This window comes from Sciurus carolinensis, chromosome 6 (assembly GCF_902686445.1).
Source record: "Sciurus carolinensis chromosome 6, mSciCar1.2, whole genome shotgun sequence".
Lineage (NCBI taxonomy): Eukaryota > Metazoa > Chordata > Mammalia > Rodentia > Sciuridae > Sciurus > Sciurus carolinensis.
In genome coordinates this window covers 6,355,274-6,367,295 of record NC_062218.1, presented here as the reverse complement: position 1 = coordinate 6,367,295, position 12,022 = coordinate 6,355,274, and the positions used below count along the sequence as shown (strand labels likewise).

The following is a 12,022-nucleotide window of genomic DNA, read 5'->3' as shown; positions in this document are numbered from 1 at the left end:
ACGATCTGTGTAAAGATCCCCCTCATAAAAACACACACAGACAGGCACAGGTATGACCAGAAGCAGCTGCGAAGTCCCCCCGGACTGGCTTTCCATGTCCTTTTCCTCACTCTGCTCCTTCCCTTGGGGAGGAAGAGGCAGGAGAGGAGGACTGCTGACGTTCCTTGCCTCAGAGGGAAGAGACCACTCAGTGGCTGGCCAACCCCGCCTCATGTGACACAGTACGAATATTTAATAACACGTATTGTTAACTTGTTTGAACTCGACACTATGAAACAGAAGCAGAGTCTTGATGCCTGTCACATTTCTTCCATGAAGCATTCAATGAACTCTACAGGCAACCTTGAAATGTCTCGGCCTTTCTGGAAGCGCAGCCCACTCAAGGGGCCTCCAGGGAGCACGACCCTCTCAGGACCTTCAGCGAGGAAGGGCTGGGCTGTGACGGAGGAGTAGGGGGCACTGAAGCTCCAGGATCCCCTCTGCCTCTTAGCCCAAGACCCACGATCCCACAGGCGGGGGGGAGGGGAGGCTTGTGGGTGGGCTCCTGACCGACCTGTACGCAAATGCTTCTAAATAATCATGTCTCTGGAGAGGCCATGATTGCTTCAGGTTCTCCAAGGAATCAGAACCACCGTGTGAGAAGTTAACCCTCAGCTACTGTCTACTCTGAGCTCCGGCTCTAACTGGCCACTGACCGCAGGTGAACAGCTTCCTGTCAGCGGCCTCTTCTAAGTAAAAGGCTGCTCTGATCCATTACCCTGTGTGGCCCAGGAAGGCAGTGCCTCCACCCTCTCCCACTGAGTCACCTGCAGTCACTCCCCATCTTACCCCTTCCCTGAGAGAAAGGAAACAGGCGTGAGGTGCAGAGGAACAAAGATGAGACAAAACGGAAAAACGTCCTCTCAGAGGTCCCTCCTTCTTCAGTGTTAGTGACCAAGAATCACACGGTCCCCTGCCGAGAAGGAAGACCCGTAACTTACGGAAATGTCCAGTTCCAGCAGCAGGGTGGTTTTCACGGCGTCACCTGTAGTAAGCTGGACTGCCTTTGAAATTGGAACTTGAAAAACTGGCTCTGCTGAAGCCACAGACGCTGGGCTTTCCTCCTTGAGAAACAAAGGTGACAAATGCAGCTAAATGTAATTTTCCAATAAGCCCCTCCTTCACCGAGTGACCACGGAGAGCCACAGGATCTTACGAAGCTCACGGAGCTCCTGGCCCCTGGTGTGTGTCTAAGCACACAGGCACACGCACAGAGCAGAGTTCTCAGATCAGCTCGCGTACTTAACCCTGCTGTTAGACATGAGAATTTCTGAAATACAAATAGGAAATACTAATACCAGCAATTTCACACAAAGGTCTCACGGTCTTCCTCACACATTTTGCAAAGGAAATCAGTACACATGCAACAACCTCAAAAAGGAGGCCCTAAAGTAAAGGCCCCACGTTGAAGGGTGGACCTGCCTGGGAGGACGGTCAGAGTAACGGGCGGTGCTGGCCAGGTGGCTGCTGAGGGCTTCACTATGAGGAGGGTGGTGTGGGAACTAAGGTCTTAATCTTGATTACTGTTCATCAATTTAAATCTTAGTAGGTACACGTGACTAGAGGATCATTTACTAAAGCACAGGTCTTAGGACAATGCGAAGAAACCCAATTCTTCGTCCTACCCCCATCCCTTTTCTAAGTTGATAATCTCCGCGTTTAAATAGAAAACAACATTCAAACAAGTGCTGACCAAGTAATTCTGGATAACTGGCCACACAGGAGAGCTGGGAGCGCCAGCTCTGCCCTCAGAAAGACCTCCAGAGAAAGCGTCCTGCCGCAGCCCTCCGGCCCACCCCCTCCAGAAGCAGGAACATCCATGACTGATCGCTGCACCTGAGCTCAGGACAATGCTAAGCGTCAATCTGCTACAGGAAACCCCAGGGGCTGGCTCAGTCTGTCACTGTTCCCAAGCCTGGTTTCATCCCTCTGGTCCCCAAGGCAATAATCCCAAGAGGATGCCTGGAAAACACAGTTTGATTCGGGGAATCCTGCATTCTTGAATAGTTGGTGCTGGAGTAATCTGAAACAACGCTGAACGGGAACACAGGGCCGATCGCCTGCTTCAGGGACAGGGAGGTTCCCCACACTGGCCAACAGATGGAACAGCAAGGCCTGGTCTAGGGTAGCCATGTCCTCCTAAGCCGGCAGAGTACCAGTAGAAGCAAATGCATTAGTCAGGGAGGTGAATGACAGCTGTGAGTGGCCCAGGGCAGGAGAGGGCTCTAGGGCAGGTCAAGGGACGTGCCCACAGGAGGCCCTGCTGCCATACCACTGACCCAGGAGACTCTGGTATTAGAGGCAACACTTCTACATGGAGCATAAGCTTCAGAATTATGTTAAGTCTCCCTCAACAGTTCAGACCGTTAAACTCCTTTAACAACCTTTCCAACTTGAAACTCAAGCCTACCCAATGACACTTGCCATAGAAGACGACACTCAACAGACACTCCTCCTGCCTAGGCAGGTAAAGGCACTCCCTATCACCTCTGCCAGTGCGATCCCAGGCCACAGTACGCTTGTGCACTCTGCTCCCGATCCAGGCCGTCTCTAAGAGGCAGTGCATCCGTTCCCAAGTTTGACTAGTATGAACTTACCCTTACCTCACTTCAACGGTTCACAACATAACAAGAGCACACAAACAACCAGGCGTAGTTGTTCATATATAAACTTATACAAATGCTAAAAAAGGGGCTACTAGATGTTTGCAAACAGCTCTAATGTACTAGAAAGAAGTGACACTCAAACTTTCCTCAAATGCCTGTCTTATAAAAACAAAACTAGAAACGGGGACAGTGGCATTAAAGGTGTGATTTAGGTGAGACTGTCTACACGGAGCTCCAATCAGCCACTCTACAGAAAGAGGGTGTGGCCCCACAGTAAAACATTACATGCACAGTAAATTATCTTAAACACGTTGAAGAAACTTCAGGATTCCACGTGCTGGCTCTAATGGAGAAAAATCAGTTATTAGTCAAGTTGAAAAATTTTGAGATTTAATATAGACTAAGACATATCTATAAATAATAGAAAAAAACAATCCCCAGCTAAAGCATCCCAGAACATCAAATATTCACACTGGAAACAGGTTATATTGTAAATAAGTCCTTTGGTTACTGAGGTAATTTCTTCACTGCTCACAAAACTTACCTTTGTTTGACTCATATCTAAGAGGAAACACTAAAAAGTGCAAAATAAACCATCTACTTCTTTAACATAATATAGGTTGAGTACCCCTTATCAAAAAAAAATGCCTGGGACCAAAAGTATTTTGATTTTGGAATATTTGCATACACAAAATGCAATACCTTTTTCTATAATAAACAATTCTCTTTATATGTTCATAAATATAATTTTTCAGTGCTGCAGATATAACCCAGGACCTTCCTCATGCTAGGCAAGTGTTCCACCACTGAGCTACACTCAGCTGGATAAGGAGCTACCTGGGAGATGGAACCCAGGTCTACTCAAAAAGTTCATTCACGCTTGGTGCATGCCTCAGACACGGCTTGAAGGTCATTTCATGCAACGTCTTCCGTGCACCTGCATTTTGAGCACAACCCATCACGTATAAAATCAGGAGTGAAATTTCTGATTGTGACATCATGTCCACACTCAATAAGCTTTCAATTTCAGAGCATTTTGGATTTTAGGGTCAGGAGATTCCATCTGTAATACTAACCCTTATGTAACACATGGGCAGGCCAACTTCTTCTGGAAGAGCCAGGCAATAATATAATAATTGAGGCTCCATATGCCTCAATAGTAATGCTCAACTCTGCCAGTATAGCTCAGAAGCAGTCACAGATAGGGGGCAGAAAAATGGGCCTGGCTATATGACAACCAAACTTACTTACAAGAGAGGGAGGCCTTGGACAGGGAGGGGAGTCAGAGTGTGCCGACTTTTGTTCTCAACAAGCAATGCCCTCCTGCGCACATCTGCGTCCTTACAGCACAGAGCACGAAGTAAAGTTGCTCACCTGGTCCAAAGACTCCTGTAGATGCACTTGTAAATACTCTGGGGGTAAAGCAGGAATACTCAGAGAGGCTTGTGAGAGTGGGGGTTTCGAGCGGACCAGTGAGGACTCGAAGTCTTCAATCAAAGCACTCGTTTGACCTCTATTCGTTTCATTTTGTTCCAAAACCTCTGCATGCTGTCTTCCTGAATCAGCTAGTCTCAGAAGCTCGACTTGTGACTCAATGTGCAGCAGTGCTGGCTTCCCAGGATCTGGGCTCAAGGAGGCCTTCGATGTCCTTGGGAGAGCTCCGCTCACTTCCCCTTGTCCTCCACTTGACCTAAAATGCTTCCTGAGGGCAGCCCAGAGTCCAGCAATCCATGGCTCAACCACAAGTTCCAAACTGGCACAGGAAGCAAAAGAGAAAAGAAACAGATGTTAAGAGTCCGCTGGACACAACAATCCATCCATCTGGCAGAATGCCACAGGCAATCTGAGAAATGCAGCACATGACGACTGTCAGGAACGAAGCTGTGAAGAGCAGCAGACCACTGTGCGTTCATTAGTACTGTAGCCATAATACGAGCAGGGGTAAAGGTCAAGAAACGAGCTGAGACAAGAAGATATTTTAGTTCTATGACAATAGGAATATAATTTGTCTTAATTTCCTGAAATAGCTGGTCTAAGTTCCGATGAAGCTAGAAGAACTTCGCCAAAATCTGAGGCTGTTCTAATGATCAACTGGATGCACCATCTTTTTTTTGCCCAGTTAAATTACTTATCTTTCTCCCACATATTAAAATATCACCAAGAAATCACTCTGAATTAACGCCAAGTGGTTGGACTAAATAAAACGTTCAACCCTATCAGTTCTGAATAATTTTTTGTTAATATCCAGAGAGGCTGACCTCAGGGAAAGAAATCATCCTTTAGGAAAGTTGAATTAGTCACAAAAATTCTTAAAGTGAGGCAATCTAGTTTTTACTAACAAAGCATAACTCAGAGATAACTTTACCCACATTCCCTTAGGTTAAGTAAAACAGCTGCCTATGGGAGACTGTGTCTGGACATTGGACATGGCCTCTATCACATCACCCACCTGAATGGAGGTATCAAACTCTAGTTCATAAACCACCATCAAGAAAAGACACACTGCAGACCTCTGTCTTCTCAGGACTCAAGTTATAATTCTTTAGGTGTTTACAGCACATAGCTCAAAACTTGGTTACACACTGTAATTTTCCCCACGAGCCTTTGTGAAAGCAGGTTGATAAAACCACAGGTTCCTTCTCCTAACTCAAATATTAAGGTGACAATATCCACAACTGAGAAAGCCAGTGCTGACTGCGACAGCATGGTCGTTCTAAGAGGCTGACGTGCATTCATTCATCGATTGTCCCCACAGTAAATGCTACCATTATCCATTTCATAGAGGAAGACACCTCAGCACAAAAAGTCTCAGTAACCAAGGTTGGAGCCAGTCAGTGGGGGACCAAGGCTGTGACCCAGGAGCTGGGCTTCAGTCTGTGTTTCAACTCCTTCAGTGTGGTGTACGTTAGTAGGCAAGGATGGCTTCTGGAAACTATCTGAATTTTAGAAAAAGGAAACATTCAAATAGGGTCAAAATTTAAGAGGTGCAGGCTAGCGAGATACACATTCAAACATTTTAATACTTAATCCAACGAATGGGAAAGAACAAAAGAGCCTCTGAAAGCACGTGAAATGTGAGTGCCGAGCCTGAAGGACTGACGCAAGCTCGGCATCACAGCCGGTCACAGCTCACCAGACGTCTGCTGTCCATGAGGCCCTGGCAGGGGAAACAGCTCAGATTGAAAGGACAAAAGTAAAGGGAAACGTCACAGGGTTGTCACAATGAAGAACACGTGCACCTGATGTGGAAACAGTCCACAGCATCACAGCAGAACCCGAAGGAAGGAGCGGGCAGGAAGGCTGGGGCCACACGAGGCGTCTGCACGGCCTCCTCTCCAGGAGGCGAGCCATGTGCTGATCTGTCATTCCGCATAAACTGACTATTTGCACAGTGAATAAAAATTCACTGAACACATCCACCTAGACAAAAAACCCAAAAAAGTACGCATGCTGTTCTCTAGCTGAAGCAGTGGCAAGACAACACCTGTAGAAACTTTGAATAAACGTGCCAGGCCGAGGTGCAGGCGGCCACAGGGCGAATACTGAGTTGCAAAAACAAGAATAAAGCTGGGTTTGGTTCTGTGCGCTCACGTCCAGCCACTGAGGAGGCCGAGGCAGGAGGATCCAGTGAACTCAAGAACCCGAAACCGGCCTGGGCAACACAGCAAGAGTCCATCTCACAACAAACAAACCAAAAAAAACAAGAAAAAGAGAAAGTATATAGCAGGGTGTTAAAGGCCATGAGGACAGCAGGAGACAGAGCCTGGCCACGAAGCCAGGCTGAAGGCCCTCTGATGGTCCTCCTGTGATGCCTGACCTGCCCAGGACCCCTGACTGCACTAACACCATCACACTCCAAGGTAAGGACGACTGTGCTGGGGCATCTTCTCTCTTTCCATTAACAGAGACTGAGAAGCACGAGAGACAGAGGAATGCATACGCCCACAATATGAGCAACAGGTTTGGAAAGCCAAGCCCTGGTTGGCCCTCTTGGATCCTGGCACTCAAAAAGTCAAACATAAAATCACTCTCAAGGCAAAGCAGGAGTGCTAAACCCAAAGACGACATGTTCTATAAACTCACCAACTACATCACCTGTGAGTAAGACTCCGCTGGAGAAAACAAGCCCGTCGCCCTTACCCTACACAGTCGTCTGCATGTCCAGTGTCATAGAAATGCCGGGCTCCAAGCTCCTGAAGTCGTTTATCAATTATTTTCCCTCCATTACAGAAGTATGTATATTCGGAATCACCCAAACCTAGAGTCCAAATGGATAACAGTGTACACAAAGATTAAAAGCTATAAAGAATAAACATCTAGAAACAAAACTATTTCACACTGTCATGGTGAGGCAAGGAACAATGTAGTTTCAGGTTTCCTCAATTTTCTTGAGTAATACTAAATTCTATTTTACAACATAAATGTACCAGATACACTAGTATTATAAACAAATACCACTGTTCCAAGAAATATACAGGTTTTAAAACCATAGTATCTGTTATCTGCACACATTTGATCCTAAGCAGGTATCTACCAACCACAGCCCTCCTCCACTATCCTTTTTTCTTCTTTGTTGATTTTTTTATTATTTTTTGATTCATTGCACACATATGGGCACAACTTTTCATTTCTCTGGTTGTACATGGAGTTGAAATAAAGCCACATCCCACCCACTATTCTTTTTACAATAAAATTTTATTGGAATGCAGCCAAGTCTGCTAATAAATTGGTTATGGTGGATCTGAGGCAACGACAGTAGTCTAGAGGCTGTGATAGAAACCCTATGGCCCACAGAGGCTATATATACAGATTACCTGGCCCTTTTTGGCATTTATGACTCCTGACCTAGGGTATACAGGCACATCCGCTGCAGATGAGCAGCTGCTGTAAAGTGTTCGTTAGGTCAAGTAAGAACTGCTTCTGTTTCATGGTAAGAAAACAAACTAAACTTTTCACACTCAGTTGGAACTTTAAAACTGAAAGCTTAAATTCTCAGTTGTTTAATTATCTGTTATTTCCAAATAATAGGATGAGAAGTTGCTGGGTCCACACACGGGCCCAACATTGAACAGAATGAGTGGACAGCATTCGGTACTGACTTATAATATGTTTTTGAGGAACTGTCAAAGCAACATGTGCTAGCTCTTAAAAAACAGAAACTGGAAAACTTTAAAATATTTATGAACGCTGTACAATATTCTCACGCACATGTTAAATACCAGTGCGTAGCCCAAGTTAGTCTCAGATTTCTAATCAGTTGTTTACCAAAGCCCAGTCGATCCTTGCTAGCCACCCTCCCGTCAAAATAATCCTCAAAGATGAACAACACTGAACACAAGCCAGGAATATGGGCCCTAGGCACCCGTGCTGGTCCTTCCAGTCCCTCACCTTCATTTACCTGAACTGTTCCACAGTGCCCAGGCCAGTTTTTTTAACCTGGGAGGCATCGCCTGGGAGCTTTTAAAATACTGATGCCGGAGCACCACCTCAGAAAACAGGGTTACTAGACATGTCCCAAGTAAGGGAATGATCAAGGACTCCTCTAGCGGACCTAATGTGCAGCTGAAGTTGAAAGCCACCGTCCTACGGGAAGGGTTCTTAGGAAGACACTGGATCACCTAGGAGCTTTTTGAGGCTTGCTTTTGTGCTTTTAAACAATAAAACAGCAATGAAGGATTTTGCTTCAGTAGGTCTGGGGAAAGGCCCAGCCACTACTAGTCTGAAAGTATTTCACAGCTGAAGCTGATGTGCACCCTTGGTTAACTCAGGAGGTTCTCCAGGGATACTACTGTGGGTTAAAGACTGAAGAAGTATTCATACGTGGTAGCACATTATTTACACTTACGTGATTTGTATATGTACAATATTTATATAAGAAACAAAGACAAAACTCATACAATTATATTTCATGGTTCTGGGAAATACAATCAAATACCAGAGTTAATGTCAATAATAACAATGTATACTAAGAGCAGGAAACAGTCCATTACCCAATAATCCATACCGCAGATGAGCAAGGAAATCAGCAGGCAGTGTCTTGTCCTGTATTTCTTTAACAAACTTTCGGGCCGTGTCAGGTGGGTCTCCAGTGCCTGTGGTAGAAACCACGAGGACGAGAGGAGCTCTTTCCGTTTTTAGATCATACTACAAAACAAGGGTATCAAGTCAGGGACTTAATGCTGCCCAGCAGGAGAGGCAACTAATTTCAGTGGGAATGACTTCTCATAACAAAGTAAGAAAAGCAAGCAGAAAGATTTTCTAAAGGGGGAGATACATTTACAGGTAGAGCAGACAGCAGGCACCCAGGATTAAAGCAGCAGGACAGCAAAGCAGCATGGCAGAATATTCCAGCAGACCACATGAAAACACAGCAGTGCTGAAATCCCCAGCAACACACAAGCGCAGTCATGTGTACCACACATGACACAAAGGCAGGGAGGCACTCAGCACTAAGTGCTGCCCCAGCCATCAGGAACCTGGCCATCAAGGTACATTAGAGCTTGCTAGCAGTGGTCCCCTGAGTTCATCAGCAATCCTAACTCTAACAAACCAGGTTTCTTTCTTCTAATTCCAATGTGATTTAAACACTTCAAGTAGACCACTCTCTTCTTATAATGACTCCGTGGACTCCACTGCTCATGAATGTTATTTAATTTGGGTCTAAAGAATTCACTTTATCTTTTCATGGTGCAAGAGACCAAACCCAGGGCCCTAAGCAGCCAAAACAAGTACTCTACCATTGAGCTAAACCCTCAGTCTCATCTATTTCTCTCTCCCCTATGACAAAGACTTCAGTTAACCTTTTCCTAGGCCCATTAAATGCTCACAAGACACAGCATAAGTTCTGTATTCAACTCTGTACACAGTTTGTATGGGTAGACTCTGCTTGAAAAGGAGGGTTGTGAATGAGAAAGTGGAGAGCTACCCTGACCTGGCTAGAAAGGTCTCTCCAATGGACCCAATCAGGGTTCATTATTTTATGATACAGATAACTGATTTTATGATACAAGTAACTGATTCAGGTTGTAATTCAACATAGTAAGACAATAAATTTACATTTTGTTGAATGACAGACTACTGACTGGTGGCGTCCTAAAGGGAGCCCCCTTCCTGTAGGGCACCTGGAGTCACTCTGGCAGTGCTGCCTAAAGAAACCAGGTAAGTCTCTTTCTAGGAGCTGAATTTAAAATTCACCTGTTCTGCTGATTAGTATTATGAACTTGACATGAGAGGCCAGAGGCAGTGAACTTGAGTGACAGGTACTGGTAAGATAGTTCTCAAGTACTGAAGAGAACCTGAGTGTTCAGGGGTTCATTATCCTCTGGTGGTACCAAGCCCCTGCTAACTGTTAGCACTGCAATCGTCAGGGACAGTACTATTTGAAGGTCTAACTAACTGAAAGAAGAACAAAGTTTTATATATTATAAGGCAGGAATTTCAGCAAAGACTAAAATACAAACAAGGAGTCCCTGACCTTAAGCAGCAGGGCTTTTCCCAGAACCTTACACCATTACTTGAAATTCTATTTCACAAAAGCATCCAGGTGGTCCTTCATTTGGAGGAACTAACATGAAACGCAAGTTCTTTTTGGGGAATCAAAATGGATTCTGAGGTTCATGAGGTGGAAAGCATAAATAAGCATGAGACTAAACCATCTCATTTGTTCTAGGAGGCACCACTGGGATAAATAAGGCAAATGCTACTGCTACCATTTGCAGTTGAGAAGTAGCTGCTTTTTTCAGTTTGAGATCGTTTACCCTCATTTATATGTTTGTTTTAAAAAAAAACAAACAAAAAAGGGCTGGTGAAAGCTTACAACAGTTAATAAATTTCTGTTCAAAAGATCAAGGTGGTATATGGCAACTTTCTTTGTTTAATAAACATCACTTCCCAACCAAAATCCTTCAAAGTACAAAACACAGTAAAGTGCACTGGAGAGACAGCTCTTACCTCAGCCGACTCACTAATGCAGTGGAGATCTGCAGAAAACCCTTGTGCCACAGCCTGCTCGCTTATTTCTTCTGCTATGGCCTTTGCTTGTCCTCGCTGGGTAGCATATAATAACAAAAACCTCTTCATGGCTCAAGACATGTGCTGTAACTATGACAGTGACACTGAAATACAGAACAGAAGAAAGGGATTCTTCCTAATGAAGCAGAAACAACCTGAAGGTATTCTACCTCAGTCTTCATAACGGAATGCAACGATAGTCACACAATATGAAAGTCCTCTCTAAATTTGTTTCATTGCATTGATTTTAAATAAACCTAAATAAGAAAGAATTCATCAAATTAGGGAGAATACAAGACTAAAGTTCCAATTCCATGGTTCAGAATCATCATGAGGTCAAGCTACTTTTGGACCCCAAAACAGTCATTCAGAAGTGAACACCCATAGGCAAGCTACTTAAATGTTCTGAATCTTAGTTCCCTAATTCTTAAAATTAGGATACCACCTATCTGATAAAGGATGTGACATACACAAAGTACCTCAACAATGCTTAATCCATAATTTCGCTTAGAAAAATCTTACATATCTTTTCGTGAAACAAAGTATTCACTGTTATTTTAGTACCCAAAATGCATATGGTAATGCAAAGAAAAAATATTTCCATGCAAATTTTTCTTTCCCTGAAGAGTTAATCGGGGTAAAATAAAGGAAAGACACAGATTTTTTTCATACTCAAGCAGTGGCTAATCCTCGTAGAGACAAAAATGAAATGCAAATCAAAACACTGGCTCGTGGTGAACAAACCACCTATAGTTGCATGCTCCTTCAGTGTATCTAAACCACGAACAAAAAACACTTTCACACAGCAGTGAAGGACTCTTAGGGACCGGAGCAGCACTGGCACACGAGGTGCTCGGTTAACTGAATGAACTGCGAAGCGAAGAGCCGGAGACCCTGCACGTCCAGGCTCGTCCAGTGCTGTGACCAGGTGGTGTCCAACCCCCGACATCGCAGCCCGCAAACTTCCTTGGCCGCACGCTGTCCCGGGGACTTGGGGCCCCGACCCTCGCCGCGGCCGCCCGTCCAGCAGGCACCGACCTGTGCCTCCGCGGAGGGTCCCCTCCCGGGTCTGGGACGCCCCTTCCCTGGCTTGGGACCGAGTCCAGAACCACAGGCGCGGCTGAAGGGACCCCACGACCCGGCGCCCCGGTGCAGGAGGCGGACACGCGTCTCCAGGGACCCGAGCCGAGCTCGGGGCCGGCGCCCCGCTGCAAGAGGACCACGCGCGCAAACCCCCGATGGTCTCGGTGCTCCCCGGCTGCGCCTTCGGCAGGGGGCCGCCGCCACCAGGGTGCCCACCTGCGACGCAGGACCCGGGCGCTGCGAACTCTGGGGCAGCACTCAGAATAGCGCACGTGCGTAGTCGA

At 45.6% G+C, this 12,022-nt stretch overlaps 1 protein-coding gene across 3 annotated transcripts in view; it reads right to left on the bottom strand.

The window, feature by feature from the left end:
- Positions 1-12,015, bottom strand: part of Mtrr (5-methyltetrahydrofolate-homocysteine methyltransferase reductase) — a 28,125-nt gene extending 16,110 nt beyond the window's left edge. For 2 of the 3 annotated variants that reach the window (XM_047555443.1, XM_047555441.1), the window contains exons 1-6: positions 11,694-12,003; positions 10,596-10,759; positions 8,636-8,789; positions 6,786-6,903; positions 4,020-4,398; positions 981-1,103 (exon numbers count right to left, since the gene is read on the bottom strand). In XM_047555443.1, coding sequence (XP_047411399.1) covers positions 981-1,103; positions 4,020-4,398; positions 6,786-6,903; positions 8,636-8,789; positions 10,596-10,724 — 903 coding nt within the window. In that variant the 5' untranslated portion in view covers positions 10,725-10,759; positions 11,694-12,003. Of the gene's footprint in view, positions 1-980; positions 1,104-4,019; positions 4,399-6,785; positions 6,904-8,635; positions 8,790-10,595; positions 10,760-11,693 lie in introns of all 3 variants that reach the window. The other variant, XM_047555442.1, reaches the window with a different exon arrangement.
- Between the last annotated feature and the right edge of the window lie 7 nt (positions 12,016-12,022).